The following is a 23049-nucleotide window of genomic DNA, read 5'->3' on the forward strand; positions in this document are numbered from 1 at the left end:
GTGTTTACATGAAAAACATCGAGAATCACTGAATCCGTAGCTGTAGAATCTGTGTTGTCTTCAAGTTCTTCCAAATTTGTATATATATCTTTTTCTTCTTTAATGCTACCCTAAAGGGAATCATAGTGCAAGCACAAATATGCATCAGTTACAAATAAAGGCATCAAAATCTCTTCCCAAAGCTTCAATTAATGCACTTATTTAATAAAATTATCAGATCAGTGAGAAAAAAAAAAAAAATTATATTACATTACAATTCTGATCTGACTTTGACATGAGGTTATATGTGTGGAGGCAAAGTGGTCATCATACAAATATATTAACATATAGGAGGGGTATGCCTGCAATTTAAGACTGTACAAATTCAATGTTTCTGTCTGACATGTTAATGTAAGACCATGAGATATATTTGGTGTTAGTTATGTAATTTTGAGCACCGTTACTTAAATCATTTAAACTAAAAAATTGAAATGATTATTTTTCCATTATTATTTCATTTATATGTTTATAGAACCATTAGATCCTTATAAGTCTGTAAAACAGTAGCTTGTTCTTTCTAGTCTTTAAACAAGAAGCAGGCATTTGTATTAAGCCAGTGGCAAACATAAAGAAATCTTTGTGCCTCCTGTGGAGTGTGCACTGACAGGCACGGCACTGGCCCAGCCCAACTATGCCTGCCACTGGCCTTAGGGGCATATTTATGATGCTGTGTAAAAAATGGCGAGAAAAATTGGAAACGGAAATTTCGCCGTCGCGACTTTTTAGTATTTGTAGTGACTGTTTTGTCGCAGCCACGACTTTATCGTATTTTGCGCGACTATTTCGGCACCATCGCGATTTTTTCATATTAAGTGATTGTAAACGGCGGAAAAACCAATCCGATTTTTTCACAGCGGCGACGAAAAAGTCGCAACGGTGACGAAAAAGTTGCAAAAATACAGATCATTACGAAAAAAACGCATTTGGACGCCTTCGGACCGTTCATGGATTAGTAAATCTCCCCCTGAGTATACAGATATGGGATCCCTTATCCGGAAACCCATTATCCAGAAAGCTCCGAATTACGGAAAGTCTGTCTCTCATAGACCCCATTTTAAAAAGAGAATTTTAAAACTGATTTCCTTTTTCTCTGTGATAATAAAACAGTACCTTGTAATTGATCCCAACTAAGATATAAGTATTCTGGATAATGGGCCCTATACCTGTACTTGTTATGCAACATATCATCAAGGTGTAATATTGTATGATAAAAGAAAATATACTAGGCAACATACCAAATATATATTAAAACATTTTAATGACATTTAAGCTATTTGTAAATTTGAGCAGTTCCTGTCTGACACTACTAGCTCTGACTCTTGAAACTAAGTAGCATAACCAGCTGATTAAAAGGACTGGATGAGAACCAACTTTTGCTATATTATTTTAAGAGTCAAAACCAGAGTATATAAATAGATAAACACTGCTTTAAAGAGAAGGTTATAATACCGGGGGGTGGCACCCCCCATAGGGATTATAATGGCTTACCTGATACCCTGGGATGGTGCTCGTTTGCTGAAAACAGCACTGACCCATGGTACTTCTGTAGGAGAACCAGGAAGCAATCACCTTCTTATGCTTCTTAATTCTTCGACACCCTGCTTCAGTAAAGTGGAGTAACAATGAAAAAGCCAGCTTTTCACTTTGTCTTTTCACTTTACTGTATGCCCAGCAGGAGTGAAGAATGAAGTGTAAAATGATCACTCCGTGGTGCACCTAGAGTAGTATCCAGGGTCAGTGCAGTTTTCAGCAAACAGGACCACTGGCCTAGGGTATCAGGTAAGGGAAACTAATAACAGCAGAGTTGACAAGGCATTTGCCTCTTCTGCCAACCCCTAGGTCTGGCCCTGCAACTATATATTTTTTTTATTATGCAAAAAACTATTTTGGGATAGAAGAAACCATTACATTTACACTTAATTATATTAAATGGTCTCCTTACTTTGTTTTTCCATACTGTTAATTCATTTTTTCTTTATATCTACATTAACATTTTTTCAGCTTTGTCTATAAACAGATTTTATTTCATAGTGTTGTGGATCAGCATAAACTATAGTAATTTCTGCAAAAAGATCTACTCCAACAATTATTTTATCTTGTTATACTACACGCCTTTATGTTAAGATTATTGCTTACCACCAACGGCTTGCAAATGCCTAGGCGTGTCCTTCCAGGTGGCACAGATGTCAATATTTGCACAGCATCTTCCAATGAAGCATTGTCCATGTAATTGTCATTTACAAAGACCAAACGATCGCCAGGCAAAATCTGGCCACTTGTTTCTGCCACCCCATTTGATACCAGAGACTGAATTACAAGGACGGTCCTTGCTGGATCTAAAGGATCCTGAAGATGGAGCCAGAAACCACAAACAGTGCATCAGAGTTTCATAGTTTCATCTGCTGCATATACACAGTAATTTGATTTATTGTGGTAGCAGCAGCAGCAGCAGCAGCAAGATAAAGGAAGTTAAAACGAGTGTGGGTATTTTTTTTTTTTTTTAAAAATCGTAATTGTACTATCGCAACATGTACTAAAGCCATTGTATTTTACACAGAAATACTAGATAAAGATAAATGACTATTATCCAACTCACTCAGTTATGTGCAGTCATTAGGGTTTGTTCAAATATTAGTCCTTCTCAATCCACTACTGTTTTTTTAGCAGAACATGACACTAAAGCTTAACATATCTTCCCTGTTTCTTAGATTTTATTAAGGAAATTAAAGATTAAAAAATGTAACTTTAATGAAAAAATACATGGTGGGGGAATAAATAGTTATCAATTAGTTGGCCTGTTCAATAAGTGCTCCCCCAAATACGACAGCTGCTTTACTAGCACACTTGCAACTCAGGTTCAGCAGTGTGGTGCACAGTCCTGTACTGTAACTCTACATATTTAGATCTGCTCTCTTACACAGCTCTGTTTATTTGCACTGAAAAGTACAGCTTCTGCTGAGAGAATCAGAGCAAAAGCTCAGTGTGTCCATGGCCTTAGGGGCTGTCCATATGTATGGTGAATTGAACAATACAAAGTACAACAGATCTGAACCAGGGGGCTGTAGGTAAATAAAAAAAAAATACATTTTGTACGTACCACTGACAGTTCCACTGTTGTATGGGTCCCCCTGCAAATTCATAACCACCTCCAAATGCACTAGTCGTTATCATCAAAATAGCACTAACATGTTACACTGCAATTTACAATTTATCAATCATACCTGTCCCTGACCAACTGAAGACTACAATGTAAAGCATCTACTACATATAAAACACTTACAATGTTCAGTTTTATCAGAAGCCAATTGAAACCCGGCTGTATGTTTTTGGAATGTGGGGCAAGCGTGAAAGTGCCCAAATTAGAATCAAACTCAGGACCCAACCTACTAAGCTGCAACTACCCATATTCTGGTGATACATGTATGCGTGCACAGTACGGATTACAAAGATCGCATAAGAATATGTACAAAGGTAGAATAGAAATAAGTACAACAAACCAAAAAATAGCAACAAAGACTACTAAAAAGCTTCTTTGAATAAGGTTACTATATGAAGTAAAAAATTAATACACTTCTAGAAAATTCAACAAGGCCTGCACTAACTGCATTTCATTTAAAGGCAATCGTTTTGCATCCATAGTTACTCAATTTAATAAAAATTTTGCAAAACCCTTTAAGCGAATCTGGCACAGTTGTTTGTGGCATTATTGATGTGGCTGTATCTAAAAAACACAAAAGGAACCTTGCAGTAACTTGCTGGCAGCTGAAATGTATAAGAAATACAAAAGGAACCCTGCAATTACTTGTATACTTGTGCTGTACATCAGTAGAAGGACCTTATCGAACAGTGTGACTGTGCTGATATCTGCATTTAGTGCAGTACTTTGGGATTGTAAAAGTTGTGTTTTTAATGAAGGCCACCATTAATAATAATATATATTTTTTGATTATTACTTTTTGATAATTATTTCCTGTCAAACAGCAATTGGACTGCAGCCTATTCAATTCCCTTAACTGATATTCTCCAGTGACTGCTATACCAGAAGTGGGATAGTTAATATAACACTGAAAAATACTGTGCTGCTGTGCCGTTTCGAAACTTACAAAGATGTGCCTTGGAGTAGACTGAATTGATCCATTAGGTTGATGGAGAACTTAAGAGACTTTGCTGACTCAGGAGAACTTCAAAATATTCTCAGAGCTAAGATATATGTGTATTGGCCAAGAGAGGGCAGTAAAGATCAATAATTCCAAACAAATGCAGTTACAGCAGCAGTCATTTTTGTGATGTGCGCAGCACAATCTGCTGAAGGACACTGATTCTTAAAGAACATACACTGCTGAACTTTTCCGAAACAGCACACTGTAAAGAAAGTATTAACAGTTGCTATATAGAATACTTTACATGTTATATACATTGTAAATTTTTGCTATCTGCTTATAAGGATTGTTTTAATCATCCTTTAATTATACAGGGCTCACATATTTACAGAGATTGGGCATAATTAATAGCAGTCCCTATCCCAGTGAAGCTTACATATTAAGGTCATATCACATAACATAAGAATCAAACACATTTTCTGTACATAGATGATAGGAAACTAACGTAATTCAACATTGTCAGTAAGATGAACTAATGCAATGAATTTGCTTAACACAATTGGTCCAGAAAAAATGTGGTAATATGGGTTGACTGCACTACATAAAGGTATAAACATTTGCTATGGAACTTGGCCCCATATCTTGAAGACTAGAAATTCAGGGGCAGATTTATCAAAATGTGAGATTAGAACACACCAAAGAAAACCCACTCCCTATTTATTCTATGAAATTTTTAGAAGTGTATTTATCAATGGGTGATATTCAGAGTTCACCATTTGATAAACATGCTTTTAAAAATCCCATAAGAATGAATAGAAAGTGGGTGAATTCTTGGGTGCTGAGCTCTAATTCTACACTTTAATAAATCCACCCCTTCGATTCTTTGCATATAAATAAGAATGAAAATGAAATTAAATAAAAATGTTGTGTGTGATAACCTAAATTAATTTAATTCAAATAATTCAACACTGGAATCATAGAATCCACGCAGGGATGGAATTTGACATTACACCTCCAGTTTGTGTGTCTTGTTACCATATGGTATGTTTTAAATCATTCACTTGTCTCCTCCCTAATCTGAACCTGACAGGTACTTAGGGTGTTCATGGGCCAATGCCACCAGCCTGGTGATTTATTCAAAACATACCATAGGCCTGACTCCAGCCCTTTTAAATCATAGCTTATTTCTAGATCAAGCAACCCCTTTTTTGTCATAAAACTAGATACATGAAAGAAAACAGAGTTTTTGAACTGATCAACTAACACAGTACATGCTTACATGTACCTCATATAAAGTTATGTGAATGGGGCCTGGTATTATATACTAGTTCAGGAATAGCTACTGATTTTCTAGCCAAAGATCTCGGTGCAAGTATTTGAGAGATCCACTTACAGAGATACGATGTCTGTAATACTCTTAACTACCAAGGGATATGTGCATACATTTATGCATAGCTTTCCTATGCATAATGAAATCTGCCATGCTCATTACCATGATTGACAGGCAACATAACTTCAGGAATGAACAGATTGGTCAGCTTCTTTTTTTTTTTTTTTTTTAAGCTTAATGCTGTCACAAAGCCTAATTGCCTACAGCAACCAATTAGCCGTTAGCATTTACCAACTACATCATGAGCAAACTTATAGGTTGCAATGGGTTACTGCAACTGGGAAAATTATGTGACTTTTATTACATATGGGGCTTTATGCTGTGTTCTGCCTTGACCCTACTGTGAGGCAATGCCTTCTTTTGGGGCATTCCACAGCTCAGCAATAGAAATTCAGACCTTTCGCCTCTGTGTCAGTCATAAGTGCTGGCTTATAATTCTGTGGACGAAGCAGATCTGGATACAAAGGGGGTTATGTAATAAAAGGCACTAAGTTGTGCAGATTTTGTTTGTCATTCTACTCTGCCTATAAACATAAACCAGTATAACTATATCATTTAGGGCTTCCACTAGCCACTTTCCACTGTCATTCGTGCCATTGCCTGGTTGACAGATTCACTGACCTTAGTAGCTTTTATGACTAATGCTAGACTACATAATATAATTATATATTTAGCAAAAAGTCTGCATCTAAATGATTAAACTATAATGTAGATTCAATGGATGTTTAAATCAATCAATACTCCCAAGCAAGGACTAAGGCTCCAAAAGTTGGAGTATGACATTGCGCCCAATGCACCAGTTTGTAACTACCAAGACTGGCACAAAAAGTGATTTCTCATCAAAGCAAGTAGGTTCTACTAAACCCCGCAGAGACACTGAAGTCAAAAAGTAAAATACGGTGAAATATGATGCATATATTGAACTTCATTATCAGGCTTGGATAATATACCAAGCCTTGAATTGTTATCATCCCACTGGATCATTTTTTGAATGAACAAATATCTAGGTTCAACTTGTTGAAACAGCTTCTCTACTGAAATTTGCATTACTGAACAGCTGGCCAAGCTCTTTAAGAATTCATTTTTTTTTTAACATTTGTAGAGATTAATAACATGAATGGAATTCAAAGCATTTAGAGCAGATATAAACTGTAAGTCAAATAAACAGATTGCTAAAATAATCTTTCATGGTATGCGGATAGGTCCAAAGAGCGGGCAGGTGGAGGAGTTGAATTTTCAAGGTTTGTATAGTTTGGAATTTTTTTTCCTAAGATTATTAAAAAAATATATAAAAAAATAAACTTCTGCCAGAAGCAGAAGTTGTGCATTTATGTAAGAAAAGATATGAGAATATATGACCAGACCTTCAGGTAGGGAGATTATCTTTTAAATTTCTCTACACCCTCAAAATAGTACTTCAAAAACTGGATCAAACATACTGTCTAAGAGTCAGAACAAGCTCTATAAAGATTTGGAAAGTATGCAAAATTTGAAAATGAAGTCTCAAAGAAAACATTCTTAATTTAAATCAGAAAAATATGGTTTCTATATTGTAATAAAACTGTTTGCAATATTTAAATGGGAATCTCCTTCTGTAAAGTACCATGCACCTGAAAAGATTAGTTACTAGAAAGCCTAACAACACTTCTGGAATGTAATATTATCCTTTAGTTATACAGCAGCAACATATTACTCAGCACTTTGCAGAAATGATACATCATTCAGTCATCACTCAGCAACAGTATCTGCTTACGATCTAAGTTCCCTACCCCATACACATACACTGTGACCAATTAATCTTCCTGTATGTGAGGAAATTGGGGTACCCAGAGTAAACACACAAGTACAAAGAACATAAAAATTCTCTGCAGATAGTTATCTTTTATTTATATAGTGCTAGACAAATATTATCATTCACATCAGTACCTGCCTCAGCTGAGCTTACAATTGAAGGTTCCTCTCTGAAGCACAAACACCACAGCCAATTTCATCAGAAGTCTAACTAACCTACCACTATAGCTTTAAAGTGCAGAAGAAAACCAGTGTACCTCAAAGCTAATTCCCTGCTGCAAGGCATAGAGACTACTAATTGAACCAAAATGTTGCTCATTTTCTTTTCTCACATATTACCAACATAGATATAGTAAGGGACTTAATATTTACAAATTAGCTACACATATTTGACCAGATGTATCCGAACACCTGTTTTTCCAACATCTCATTACCAAACCAAGGTTATTAATAAGAATTTAGTCCTAACTTTCCTGCATTTGCTTTCATTTCATCACAAGAGTATTAGGGCAGTTGAGCACTGATGCTGGGAAATGTTTGCAATGTTTTGCGAATTTTCTGGGGAAGCGAAACAGGACTGATTACTAATTGTGTGCAGTAACTTTAAAGAGATAATGACACCAAAAATTACACTTTTTTTTACATTTCTCATAATATTGTCTTTGCGTGCTATTTGTAATTTTGTCTTAAAAGCATTTGCCTGGCCCCTCTACATTATCTATCTGATCAACATGTTCCTCTATGAGGGGGCTGCCATACTTGTGCTGCAGTAGTCCATTAGCATTAGAAGCTATAACTGACAGGTTGAGATTGGACAGTCAGGTTGGCAAAACAGTCAGGTTTGGTTAGTTTTAAGTAACAATTACTTGCAAAAGCAGCCCTATCAGCAAACAACGATCAACATGACCGCTAGGTCATATTTTGAAGAGTAGTTTTTTTATATCAGTATCACTTTAAGGTTTGCATTCAATGGAACCAGGGAACATAGCCCAAATCATGGAAAACAGCCCTAGACCATTATTATGTATTCAGGCTGGTAGTGTTTACCTGGCAACCATTAACTTTTTTTTTTTTTAATTATGTGTTTGGATGCTTTTAACCATGTAGTGGTCAAACTAAGCTTAAATAAAACCACAAATATTCTCAGCTCTATATCAATCTGCAGCTATTACAGGCATGCTTTATTTAAAGGAATTCTTATGTAAGGAAGTAAACATGCCTTAAAAACTTACACATAGTTTTCACTTTTTTATGCTTTACAATAGTTAACATTGGCAAAAAGCATATTATATATTTTCAGATGGATACTGGTTTTCTACCAGGTGGGAGTCATAAGGCCCTTGTACAAAAAAAGAGAAGAATTATACGAAACCCACACATGAAGGCAATCACAAACAACCATCATACGAAGTCTTGCAGCAAGTGTGCAACATATTAAACAAATGATAATGTTAGAACATATCCATTGTAAGGCTGAAAACTTTTGCTATTACACACTATCATTGCTTTGTCGTGATGCATAATTACACGTATATTTGCAAACTTCACAAACTAATTTGACTGTGATCAGCAAATCAGACAATTCCCCAAGATGAATTATCACAGGCAGGGTCCATTTGTCGCCTCAGGCTTTACAGCCTGCATGAATGGCAATCAAGTTTATAGCCAATAACTTTGAAATGGAATGTCATGCTTTAAAAAGTCTTTGGCAGCAAATATATCACATTTCTTTTCAAGTCATGACCAAAAAAAGCCAAAAAAAAAAAAAAGGCATTTTGTTCTTGTTTTTGTCTTTAAATTCAGACCATACCATAATAAAAATTTTAATGGAAGAGAAAAATGATTTCCCTTTTCTCTTATCTTTAAAATAACATTAAAATACAAAAAGCTTACATAAATATTCATAACTGTAATATTCATGTGGGTAGTTGAACTATAAGCCCAGCCTCTCACTAATCTAGGTGGACAATGTTTCTCTTTACTGTAGATGAAGAGGAACGGCTCTCTGTATAGGTTGTAAGACTAAATCCTGATTTATCATTATTTCTACACTACACATAATCTTACGTTCGTTGGGTAATTTTGTCTTGGGGAAATTAAAAGAGATGTACACCTTGATCATATTGAATTCTCTTACAAAAATTATATCCTCAGTCAGCTATTGCTGACTTGGGCTCTTTTCTCTCTAGTGCTGATGTTTTAGAAATCTTGTGCATGCCCTGTGTGTGGTTTTTCCCCACATATTGTAAACAAACTGTATTGAAAGTTGCCAGGTATATCACTCCCTTAGATCCAAATACAGTTACTTTATAATTACTAGAGAAAGAACTGAAAAATTTGAATGGTTAATGTTTTTAAGGGGAGGGGCTTGAGTGCAATTATAATTGTGGAGGGAAAATAATTTGCTTCTGATGAAGTGGCGTGAAGCTACGAAATGCGTAAAGCATGGGTTCCATAAAAGTAACTTTTTATTTATACAGCATATACTCTGGTGCTCTGTTGACTATTTTCCTCCAGTCTGGCTGTACAAGCTATATGAAAGTGTGATTTAATGTGTTGCATAGAAACAGACTGTTGGATATCGTGCTCCTTGTACTCCATGACTTTTCTTTTAATATTTACTTTCATTTATATATGAGTGGTGCCAGCTATGATTGGTAAGTATAACATCACAAAAAAATCTAAGGGCCTCTGCGGAGTTAAACTTAAAATCTATCAGATAAAAGTGCTGTTTTCTCTGCAAGGAAATCCCTGCAAACTGCCAATTTGGCTTTATATATATTACTGGTGGGCAAATATAAGATTTGTTTGAGACTGCTGCCACGTACTACAACAACTGGCTGTTTCTATCTGCTAAACAACTGTGCCACAGGGAAGACTTTAAATGAAATAATTTGTTACCCAGCAGTAAGAAAAACGTTCTGGGATTTGATGGCCCAGAAAGTATGCACCCTGTCTGACACTTACCCTTTCACTATGCTATTTCGATGCATCACCTGTGCATAAATGCAACCCCCATAGTAGATGTGACGCCATGTGTGTGGTTTCAATCAGCCTTAATATGTAAACCAGCCATAAAAACACACATAGCAGAAAAGGACCTCTGGAGAAATCGGTTTCAAAACAAAAGCAAGAAGTATACAGTAACTTCAGGCTTTCCTTTATGACACTTTCAGTTATAAAGTAATACTTTTGATAAGCACAAACAACTATTTGAAAATATAAAGTCTGCTAAAACAACATACACAGATTTATAAACAGAATAACTAAAAAAACGGATTGTTTAAGTACTTCCCTTAGAGCAGTCATGATGGTAAAGTAATAACTGCAACAGCTGCTATAGAAACCGCCACAATGAACCTGTATCAAAAAGTAATAAATAACAAACCCTTATCGCACATCTGGCATTTGACCACCACAGTACCCAAGAGATCCCTGCTTGTCACCATGTACAACTGCTATGTACAGAGCTTTCTCCATTCTTTTGCACTGTTATTGGTGAAAGGCAAGAATGGGTGTTTGGATTGCCCCAGTTCACTCTTAGACAAACATTGCAGTCAAATTAACTAGTATGCCAGAGACCTAAAAGGACTAAAATAGCTACAAAACTGAACACCAATCAGTGTTTAATTCACCCTTCCCCCCCAGCCTAGTTACTTGCCTGTGCTGGCCCATGACACAGCTTCTCCCAGGGTTCTCAGGAGAGAAGTCAGTCTTGAAGGGATAAACAGGTTAATAGACTGTTTGTATTTGCCCTTCAACCTTCAATACTTTTACCCCATCCCAAGACCAACAACACTCCTCAAATAGCACTGGGAAAAGCAGCATTGCCTGCTATTAGCAGCTGGTTGCCTGTTACAGTCATATGGCCATTCTGTTAAGATCTGGAACAGGCCAGTACAAAGCTTGAATATGTCACGTATAATTTATTAGAAATTGACAAAAGAATATTGGTTTTACTACAAACATTTCAGCACCACATTATAAAAAAGTGAAAACTTTTTTTTATTTTTATGGATCATTTACCTGGTAGTCCAGTATACTGAATCCTAGCCCCCCACTGTCCTTCTCCAGCTCTACAACTTTTACTTCTGATGACCACATTGCTAACTCTCCATCATCCTCTTCAGTTACCAGGTTCTCTAATGGTTGTGCCTAAAACATATGGAAGTATGAAAGTTTAACAGAAAAGTGCAGCTAGTACATAATGCTCCCTTGTTCAGTAATATAATTCAGTACTGTATAATGATGTAGGTTTTGCTCATTACTACATTTCAAGAAATAATATATACCATTGCACAGTTTTGGTAAAAAAACAAGAGGGACTGTATACGGCAGGGCTTTCACATGGCTATTAAAAGTATATTTGGGCAACAAAGTATTATATTGATTTGGCAGGTATAGAGAACACAATACTTTTTGGTAAGTTTTTGAGTTAAGTCTACAGTCTGGCTAATTAAGAAGTTTTACATTTACAAAACAATTGCCTTAACAAGGACAGGATTTACCAGTAAATAACTAACACATTGCTGACTCTAAAGACATCAGGGAAAAAATAAAAGAGCATTCCAAGAAATAAAGCAATACAAGTGCATACGCTAAGAAAAAGGTACAAAAAAATATCCAATTATTTGATTGCACCAGTAGGCACTACAGTTAATTATCATGATGTAAATACTAAATCAGACTACCCAGATGCTGCCTAGAAAAGGTTGTACCTCAAAAATAACTTTGAAAAAGCTAAAGAATTCAGATACCTATTCAGATATCTATTTCCCAAGAACATCTTTTAATGCTTAAATTTGAAACCCAGTTTCAGAACCAAAATTCAGTTATTTTTGTAAAAAGTACAAGCAGCTATTCTAAAGCTGGCCATACAAAGGCCAATAAAAGCTGCCAACTTGGTCCCTCAGGAGGCCATATATAAAGTAGGTAGGTTTAAAAACCCTTTCAGAGAAGGCACACATTGGCACATTGAGGTGGTCCTTGTCAAAGGGCCTCCAGTATATTTGGGTCATTGACTTGGCATGTGGGTGGCCAAATTAGGCCCAGATTTCTTGAATTTCCTAAATGAGTAGATCTGCTGTGCATGGCAGTGTTGAAGTTCAGTAACAATTATAAGAGAACAGTATTCAAAGTAGGAAGGAAAGGTAAAAACTAAGTAAGCTTTATCAGAAATGTCTATGTAACATCTGAGCCCTCACTGAAAAGAAAAAACACATTTATTTCCTTTTATTCTGTATACATGAACTTCTGTGTCTGACTTCCTGCTTTAAAAAAAATCCTTCAGGGCATGGCACAAGTCTGCTTAGTTTGATCCTCTCTCCCCTCCCCTCTCTGCTGTGTAATCTGAGCTTAGAGCTGTTCCAGGAGTGGTATACAGGCAGGGAAGACTAAGCCTAAGCCTCCTAAGGTATGGTAAATCATTCTGCAGAATAAATTTAGCATTCTACCTTGCACTGTTGTGACTAATCTATTGGCAATAAGATGCCAAAATACCTTTCCTTCTCCTTTAAGCAACAGTGCCCCTTTAAAACAAACAAACCTTAAATGCTTAATTATTAGTTGATGAATAGGTTTCCATCTCTAGAATTGTGCAACTGCATTTTAGAAGCTGACTTATGAATTTTGCTTAATGAACATCAATTTTAGAATCGCTTGTTAAGTAAAGCTGGAAATAGAGAAATCAATATTTTCTCCTGTTAAAAAAAATCCTTTACATATTCACTGTTGCTTCTCTCTGATGACTGGACAGTTTGGTCCTCTTCTTCTGTAACAGGAATTTCATTCTAAACAGAAATAAAAAAAAATTGTCGAGAAGCAAAACTCAACCCTATGTCCTGACGGTAATCTATTAAACACGCGGCCTTAACAGATTATTAAAACAGCATTTTTGTACAGCAATTCATTTATACCATATATTTTAAATGGGGCACCCTAACTAAATAAAAAGACTTTCCTGCACAAAAATGCACACTGTATCCAATGTTTCAGTGCCATATTTACAGCTAGTCCTGTACTGTGTTTTGTTCAACAGTGTGCGACCTTCCCAATTTTAAGTGTGTTCAGCAAGTTACATAGTTACATAGTTATTACAATGTTATATATCATTACCAAGCTCTTGGGTCTGATTCCATTTTTATTCTGTAACCCTTGTTTGGCAAATTACTTTAAGACCCTGTATAAATGAATGTAAAGCATTGTGTAACTTGCTGGTGCTATATACATAAATAATGATGATTTCTTGAAACACATGCACTTGGCTTTCTGTAAATCTTTCATACTTGTGGTAGAATCTCGGTCATTCAGTTCAACTATACCACTGTCAAGACTCCCAAAAACTCCCCAAAATACTATCTTTATACCCAATCACAAATTCCATGCCGCCAGCATCATGTACAGCTGTTTAAGGGTGAAGACACATAGAGCTACTTAGTAGAAGCTACTTGTCATGGATACTAAACACCAGAAAATATTGTGCCATAGACAATACTGAGAATTGCCTCTGCTATAACACACACAATTATCAGTAAATGATCAGCATTGTCTAATTTTGTAGCCATGACAAATAGCTGCTACTAGTAGCTCTGTGTGCCCTAAGGCAGAGAACTTTACCCTAGTGTATTTTAAGATCCCTGGCAATAAAAAGTATTTAAAGGAATTTTATATCTTTATATGGGTTACCCACTTGCCTCAAAAACGGTTTTGAATGCAATTTCTTTTTGTAAACTTATTATGTACATATATGTAACCAACCATGTATAATTGCAAAGATATGATGTATACCTTGTGCAGGGTTGTTGAGATATACACTGTTCGGGGTTGTTCTTCATATAGTGGCAAACATATGATATATACATTGTGCAGGGTTGTTCTTAATAGGTTTCTAAAAATGTGCATTGCAAGTTAGCTAGAACAGGGGGCCCCCTTATACACTAAATGCAGTCAGGATTGCATTGTTATTAATGAATATTGCTTTGTTTACTTTGACATGATATAGATCAATTGATGCAGGTATGTAATGCACTGCACTTTATGCTATAATTATGTTCACTGATATGATGTCACTTCTTTTATCAATTTGGCATGGGCTATTTATTTGTGGTTGTAATTAGGGTGGAGTTGCCTTGAGAAAGGTCCCAACAGGTATGTTCTTACTAAATACACAATTGGTTATTGACTAAAAAATCCAGGTGTTGCTGTTTTTTTTGTGGATTATACTATATATATTAGGCTTGATTTTACTATTATATTTAGTATAGGTTTGTGATTACACATTACACATGTCATGGAATGTGTTAATGCATGAAGTGCACTAAAGCTTTTTGTACTTAACTGTACACCTCACTTCCTGTTCACTATCCTGATGACGATCCCACGTGGATTGAAACACGTAGATAGGATGTCTAAATAAATTGCTGATTCGTTGGACACTTATGCTGGGAGTGCTTTCTATATACTGGATATAGATTATATATACTCAAAGGATTTGCAGAAAAAATAAAAAAAATTATTTAATGTGCAATATCAACATTTCAGTCACATCTTAGGACCTTTTTCAAGAAAAACTAAAAAGAGAGCTTTCAACAAAGCAAACATCAACATGAATGGAGTTAATAAAGACATAAGTTATTATGTTATTACCTTATTATCTTTAGTATCCAAAGTGTTCGGTACATCCACAAATGTCTCATTTTCATCATCAACCATACGTCGACAACAAACCAATGTGAAAGGAGGTGGCACTTCTTTTAGAAATGAAACCGCTTCCCGGCGGGATTTTCCATAAAGCTGCACTCCATTTACCTACAGACCATCCAATCAACAAAATGATAATGTTAATGATGATAATAATGTTTCACAAACAAAAGTCATTAAAAGCATTATATTTTTATTTATTTTAAACTAGATTATAAAGAAAACAAACACTAACACCTACCAGAAAGCACATAGGTACAAACGTATCAAGCCTACGTAGTAAAGATTGATTCAAAATACTGATGCAAAAGAACAATATAATAATAACTCTGCAAATAAATCAGGCTTATCTTAAAGTTTGAGTTAAATACCTTAGACATATTTTATTTTTATTTCTTCAGCTTTATATTCCAAGAACATTACCTCTAATAGTTCATCTTCAGGCTGAAAAATTCCAAGTTTGGCAACTGGTCCTTCTGGGGCAATGGATGATATGTAATGATGCCCATCAAATGAGTCAAGTTCCACTCCTAATCTCATGGTATGAATCGGCAGAAGCTGTATATAAATATAAAAAATGAAATAAAGCATGATGTATGATATGATTCTGTTGACATAAGGTGCATAAAGTGTGTGTGTGTATTGGCATATATTGTAATTATATATATTGTAATTATCTACAAAGTGCACTACAATATTTGTCTTAATATTTAAAACACACATTTTTTGAGAAGGATTACTTGCAAAAAGATGGCACAATAATGGGCATGCCAATGACTTCAGCACATGCTAACTGCTATATGGACTGGTGCAAACAGCATGACATCATGCCTAATTATGGGTACTCTTTTATATAGGGCCTGTTAACCAGAATGCTCGGGAACTGGGATTTCCAGATAAGGGGTGTTTCTGTAATTTGGATCTCCATAGTCTAAATAATTTAAACCTCAATAAACCCAATCATCTTGTTTTTGCCTCAAAAAAGGGTTAATTATATCTTAGTTAGAATCAAGTACAAGGTACTGTTTTTGATTACAGATTAAAAGGAAATCATTTTTGAAAATTACAATTCCCTTCTTAAGAAGGAGTCTATGGAAGATGACCTTCCTGTAATTTGAAAAGTTCTGAAGATGGATTTCTGGATAAAGGATCCCATACCTGAATTTACATTACACCAATAATGTGTTAAATGTGTGGCAGTACATGAACTAAAAAATATGGTGGAAAAACAAACTAAAAAAAAACTAGGATGCTTTTAATTCTGTAGATAAAAGTAATTATAACATGGCGTTTTACATACTGATGGGTTTAAATGTTAATTATACCAGGGCATGTATGATTATTGGTTTTAGAGAGTGCATGGACTTCAATATTGAAAGAAATGCATCCCACTTTGTTTTTTTTGTGTTTTGGTTATCTAATGTTACTTTGCTTTCATTTTCCTGACCTTAGGATCAATATGTATGTATGTATAACTTTATTTATATAAAGCGCCACAAGGGTATGCAGTGCTGTACAAAAAATAAACAAAAATACAAAAATATAATATACAATATTACACACAGGGAGAACAAGTGTTATAATAAATACAATAAATAAGTATATACAATATTTACAAAATACACAAGGAGTAAGTGCCATGTGGTATGAGACACAGTAGGAAGGAGGTCCCTGCCCCGTAGAGCTTACAATCTAAGTGCTTGGGTAATATACAGGCACAGATTGGAAGGTAAGACAGCACTAGGTATGGGCATTTGCCCTTAAGCGCAGGACTAGGCAAAATAATGTTTTAGTGCTCCAGAAGGTAGCATCTGAGTTTTATCTTAAAGAGAGTGGGTTCCCTATGGAGGGATTCAGGGATAGAGTTCCAGAGATAAGAAGCAGCGATATAGAAAGGTTTAAGACAAGAAAGGGCAGTGGGTGTGGGTGGTGCAAAAAAAACAGAGGCTCCGAGGAGCGGAGGAGACGACCAGGAACGTGCAGAGAGGCCAGTGAAGAAATGTAGTGAGGAGCAGAGGAGTGAAGGGCTTTGAATGTTAGCAGCAATTAACTAGGGATGCACCGAATCCCGGATTTGGTTCGGGATTCGGGCCGAATCCAGCCTTGTTTTGATGGAATCGGTTTCGGCCGAACCCACGGTCCCGGGGGAACCGAATCCGAATCAGCATTAATTAGCATATGCTAATTAGCATTCGGGAAGGGTTAAAATTTAGGGGGGGGGGGATTTTTTGCCACGTGCATAGCGCACAGCAAATTTTAACCCTTCCCAATCCTAATTAGCATATGCTAATTAGGATTTGGATTCGGCAGAATCACTACACTACAATTTACAGCAATCATTTGCAACAAACCTTTGAGTATTTCTGAAGTTCAGCATCATCATCAATCTTGGGATCCAGATTAACAACCTGAAAGATTGGTTTAAAAGGTGAGAATAACATAACACTGTACAATGGCAAACGCACAAGCACATAACGCAATCAATTTATACACACACAGATATTATATTATATATATATATATATATATATATATATATATATATATATATATATATATATATATATATATATATATATAAAATAGAGAAGAGTCTGCATTCTGAGTTGCTTAATTCCTTGGGTGCACAGTTAAGTGGTTTATGTACAATCAAAGAATGAACTAGCACACCAGTTCTGTGCTCCAATGTGTTTTTAACTTTATTTTACTTCATGCGGCATCCAACTTTTCGGTCCCTCCTGTAACCTTTGGAACCTTTGATAAAGGTCCCAAGACCTTTATCAAGGCTAATATGTTGGGCTAATTCAATCGATTGGCCGTAGGGCATACACGCCATGGGAACGGGAACCTCATGAATGAACCTATGCGGTCCTTCATCAGACAGGAAATTCATGCCCTCCCCACACCATGCCATCTTACAAACAGATATCGATCAAGGAGGCCCATTGGCCAGCATTATCATTTTTTTTTACCTATTTCAAAGGAAAATATAAACATACCTTTAAATCTTGAAGAATGAAGATTGCTGCATGTAAAACACTTTACATTTGGCAGTCCAGCTTAACCATGAGAAAATGTGAAAACGGCACACAATTAAGCCATGCTGCGATCCCCATTATTCTCGATTAAAAGGTATTTTGAAAGTTTTGTCACCAGTGAAAGAAGTAATCTCACACAGGCAAAAAATTGTCTGTAATTGCCCTAAAAGTCAATAGCTATCTTTTAAAAAGTCTGATTTTGATACCATAAACACTGAAAACACTTTGCATACAACTTGCATCAACTCTTACCATGACCAGATAATCCGGACCGAGGCGTTGCTCCCACTTAGATTTTAATATACTTGTTTGTGGAGATAAGGAACCTGTAAAAAAAATTAATTATACAGGACTTGTAAGCCAAAAGTTACACTGAATTGAGATCAACCCTCCTGTATGCTGAAAACCCAAAAAAAAAACCCTATAAATACCAAAATATGTACAGTTTGGTGATTAGTTTGGAGAATACTAAAATAAAGATAACATGTACTATTACCATGTTATATACTACATAAAACAGCTTATATGTAAAACTATGCTTCATCTAAATAAATCATTATTTTTTTTTAGTAGTATGTGCAATTAGGTAATCCTAAATAGAAAATTTTAACTGATTAGGGCCACCCCCTGGGATCATACAATTCATGGTGCATACAAACAAACCATGGGCACACGTATATGTTAGGCGACATTGGCCAATTAATGGACAAATTTCTGTCTTTTACTCCCACACTTCTTCCTGCTACAATTACAGCTGCATTATTTCTGGTCAAGTAATCTTTAAGTACACAGAGGACAGTATTATATATATTATATACACATATATTATTTTTATATATAGACGCACATATACATACACACACAGGTATGGGACTGGTTATGCAGAATACCTGGGATCTGGGGTTTTTTGGATAAGGGGGTCTTTCTGTAATTTGGATCTTCTCACCTTAAGTCAGCTAAAAAAATCATTTAAACATTAAATAAACCCAATATTAAAGTATTAGTGGGGATTAAGCACAAGGTACTGTTTTATAATACAGAGAAAAGGTGAATAATAAAAAAAAACACTTAATGATCTGAATAAAATGGAGTCTATGGGAGATGGCCTTTCTGCAATTCTGAATATTCTGTATAAATGGGTTTCCGGATCAAAAAAATATTAAAAATTTTGTGGTGAGCATAATTTCATCCCCTTTTTGCTATATAATATGCCGCTTGGTATGATATAAACTGTTGGTTAAGAATTCCATCTGGGGGTACACTTTTCCTTTAAATGACCAGTGAAAAGCTCAACAACTACAATGTGTGTAGCAGATACAAAAGTTGCACTAATTTCAAGCTGCAGGACTTCAGTGATTTATTCTTTGGATTTTACAATGAATAATTCAGTGAAGGGCTTGTTAATGTAAATTAGAAGTGAGATTCCAAGAGGGGTATTTTTTTTTTAAGCAGGGACATTCTTATAGTAGGTTATGTGGTGATTCATTCCCCTGTAGATATGACCTTTTACAATGTTAACAATTTTATATATTTTTTTGCAGCCATAGCAAGAAAATAGTGGGGCTCTTGAGTTATGTAGAAAGTAGAGAGTCTACTTTTACAGTTGCACTGGCCAACTCTCAAGTCTTTTATGACAAACAGGGTTCTGTAATGCCACTTAAAGGCCTACATTTCATTTTTAAATGCTTAAAAAGCGCAATCTGCAAACAGAAAAAATCAATTACAACACAATTTGAGTGTAGTTCACTATCACTATCTTCACTATCTTAATTTTTAAGGAATAAAATGGAGTGATGATTGGCATTTTCCTTAGGGCTCTGGCACATGAGGAGATTTGTCGCCGGCGATTTTTAAAAGAGCGATTTGGTGACAAGACAAGTGACAAGATGCCAATGCTAAATCAATGGAAATCGCCAGCGTCAAAACATACGAGGCTACTTCAAATCGCCTGCTGTATCAAATCGCACACAGACCCTTTTCTGAGCGACTTCAGTAAACATGTGGGAGGGGTAACTGTTGAGTGTACCATGGGTAGCAGATAGCCTGGAGCTCAACTCGCATGAAATCTCTTTGTGGGTATTGTCGCCAAAGGGCCAGGGGGAAAAAACGCAGGCGACAAATCTCCTCATGTGCCAGAGCCCTTAACCTCACAGGACCAATATATTTTGTCAGGAAAATGATGTCTAGTTAGAGGGGGAAAAAAAAAAGAATGAAATATAGTGCTCATTTATAGTGACTAGATACAGTGCTAACAAAAACTGGGTGCTAAATGCCGCCCACAAAAAAAGATTATAGTAGGTGCCTCTCCTGATTTGCACATGCCCAGAGGCATTTGGGGCTTCAAGAAACCCAGGTGCAATTAAGCCTTAGAAAGTCCAGGTTAAAAAAGTCCGTATTTCCAGGGCTTCTTTTGAAAGTAACGCTTCACTTGTGTCAGCTGAATAGTGTCCAAATGGCATTACCGATTTAGTGGAATGACTGTTTGGGCTTCTGTGTACTTGAAATGCCAGGATCTTTTTTAAATCCCAGTCCAGCCCTGCTTTGGTACATAAATACTGATAAATTAGGCACAATCTGTAAGAGAGGTTTACATAATGGGTATAAAAACAGATTACAGGGCTTTTTTTTTTTTCTTCTTCAGTTTTTAACATACAGTCATGGCCAAAATTGTTGGCACCCCAGAAATTTTTCCAAAAAATCAAGTATTTCTCACAGAAAAGTATTGCAGTAACACATTTTGCTATACACATGTTTATTCCCTTTGTGTGTATTGGAAAAGAACGAAAAAGGGAGGAATAAAAGCAAATTGGACATAATGTCACACAAAACTCCAAAAATGGGCTGGGCAAAATTATTGGCACCCTTTAAAAATTGTAGATAAATAAGACTGTTCCAAACATGTGATGCTCTTTTAAACTCACCTAGGGCAAGTAACAGATGTGGGCAATATAAAAATCACACCTGAAAGCAGATAACAAGGAGATAAGTTCACTTAGCCTTTGCATTGTGTGTCTGTGTGCCACACTAAGCATGGAAAACAGAAAGAGGAGAAGAGAACTGTCTGAGGACTTGAGAACCAAAATTGTGGAAAAATATCAACAATCTCCAGGTTACAAGTCCATCTCCAGAGATCTAGATTTGCCTTTGTCCACAGTGCGCAACATTATCAAGAAGCTTGCAACCCATGGCACTGTAGCTAATCTTCCTGGGCGTGGGCGGAAGAGAAAAATTGATGAAAGGTTGCAACGCAGGATAGTTCAGATGGTGGATAAGCAACCCCAAACGTTCCAAAGAAATTCAAGCTGTCCTGCAGGCTCAGGGAGCATAAGTGTCAGCACGAACTATCAACATTTAAATGAAATGAAACGCTATGGCAGGAGACCCAGGAGGACCCCACTGCTGACAGAGAGACATACAAAAGCAAGACTACAGTTTGCCAAAATGCACTTGAGTAAGCCACAATCCTTCTGGGAAAACGTCTTGTGGACAGATGAGACCAAGATAGAGCTTTTTGGTAAAGCACATCATTCTACTGTTTACCGAAAACGGAATGAAAAGAAAAGAACACAGGCATCATGAAATCTGAGGATTACCAAAGGATTTTGGGTCGCACTGTAGAGCCCAGTGTCAGAAAGCTGGGTTTGCATCCGAGATCTTGGGTCTTCCAGCAGGACAATGATCCCAAACATATGTCAAAAAGCACCCAGAAATGGATGGCAACAAAGCGCTGGAGAGTTCTGAAGTGGCCAGCAATGAGTCCAGATCTAACTCTCATTGAACATCTGTGGAGAGATCTTAAAATTGCTGTTGGGAAAAGGCACCCTTCCAATAAGAGAGACCTGGAGCAGTTTGCAAAGGAAGAGTGGTCCAACATTCCCAGTGAGAGGTGTAAGAAGCTTATTGATGGTTTTAGGAAGCGACTGATTTCAGTTATTTTTTCCAAAGGGTGTGCAACCAAATATTAAGTTAAGGGTGCCAATAATTTTGTCCAACCCATTTTTGGAGTTTTGTGTGACATAATGTCCAATTTGCCTTTTTTCCTCCCATTTTTTTGTTCTGTTCCAATACACACAAAGGGAATAAACATGTGTATAGCAAAACGTGTTACTGGAATACTTTTCTGTGAGAAATACTTGATTTTCTGGAAAAATTTCTGGGGCACCAACAATTTTGGCCATGACTGTATAAGTACAAGAGAACATATTAGTAATATATGTTCTGGTGTGATTTAAATGAACGGCACTTTACAGTTGCACAATCCCCTTTGGGAAATAAACACCTGACAAGTCATCACTGTTATCGAAAGAGCATATCAGTACAATGCAATCGTAGACATTATTTATACATTTGGCAGATATAAAGGCTTGTCTGGTTTAATTAGGCCATTGAGTAACTTGAGCTTTGATATAAGCTCCAGTTCTAAACCAGTCTTCCGAGGGAGCTCAGCTATCTTGACATTTATATCTTTTCAGCTTTCTTACATGACTGTAATACTGCCTTAGTAGCATAAGTAAGACAATTTGACAGGGCTAGATGGCATAGAATGACTGGCTGTCCCGGATTTGACCTCACTCAGAAGCCTAGTACAGGTATAATGTTCCTACTTAAGTAATATTCAGCTTATAAAAGCTTCACTTCCCTTGCCCTTTTTAGAAACCTGTGGAAAAGATTTGTTTTTTTGTCACATGAATAAGGCACTGTCAGGATGCTCATTAGTGTTGACACAACCCATCTGTGCAAAGCTCTCAGAACTGAATCACGAACACAAATCTCTTAATACACATTGACACTGTCTGACAAGCAATTAGCCATTAAACTATGCGGATTCACATTTGTAAATCATTTTGTGGAACATGTTTCTATGCATGTCTGATGCAAGGCTGTACAGAGAGTATATCAAATTGTTTGTTCCTGCACAATTATGTAATTAAAGGAAAGGGACAGCAGGCATTTAATGCTTAGGTTCCTTTTATCTTTCTTTAAAAAAAAAAAA

The 23049-nt window shown here is 36.2% G+C and overlaps 1 protein-coding gene across 7 annotated transcripts in view; it reads right to left on the reverse strand.

The window, feature by feature from the left end:
* patj (PATJ, crumbs cell polarity complex component) overlaps positions 1-23049 on the reverse strand; it is a 114893-nt gene that overhangs the window by 59779 nt on the left and 32065 nt on the right. For 3 of the 7 annotated variants that reach the window (XM_012961547.3, XM_002931589.5, XM_031900898.1), the window contains exons 13-20: positions 18309-18382; positions 17370-17426; positions 15442-15576; positions 14965-15126; positions 13041-13109; positions 11347-11475; positions 2176-2385; positions 9-110 (exon numbers count right to left, since the gene is read on the reverse strand). In XM_012961547.3, the coding sequence (XP_012817001.2) occupies positions 9-110; positions 2176-2385; positions 11347-11475; positions 13041-13109; positions 14965-15126; positions 15442-15576; positions 17370-17426; positions 18309-18382 (938 nt within the window). The remainder of the gene's footprint in view (positions 1-8; positions 111-2175; positions 2386-11346; positions 11476-13040; positions 13110-14964; positions 15127-15441; positions 15577-17369; positions 17427-18308; positions 18383-23049) is intronic. The other 4 variants (XM_031900899.1, XM_012961548.3, XM_018093561.2 and 1 more) reach the window with 4 other exon arrangements.

Source organism: Xenopus tropicalis, chromosome 4 (genome assembly GCF_000004195.4).
Source record: "Xenopus tropicalis strain Nigerian chromosome 4, UCB_Xtro_10.0, whole genome shotgun sequence".
In the NCBI taxonomy this organism is placed as follows: Eukaryota; Metazoa; Chordata; class Amphibia; order Anura; family Pipidae; genus Xenopus; species Xenopus tropicalis.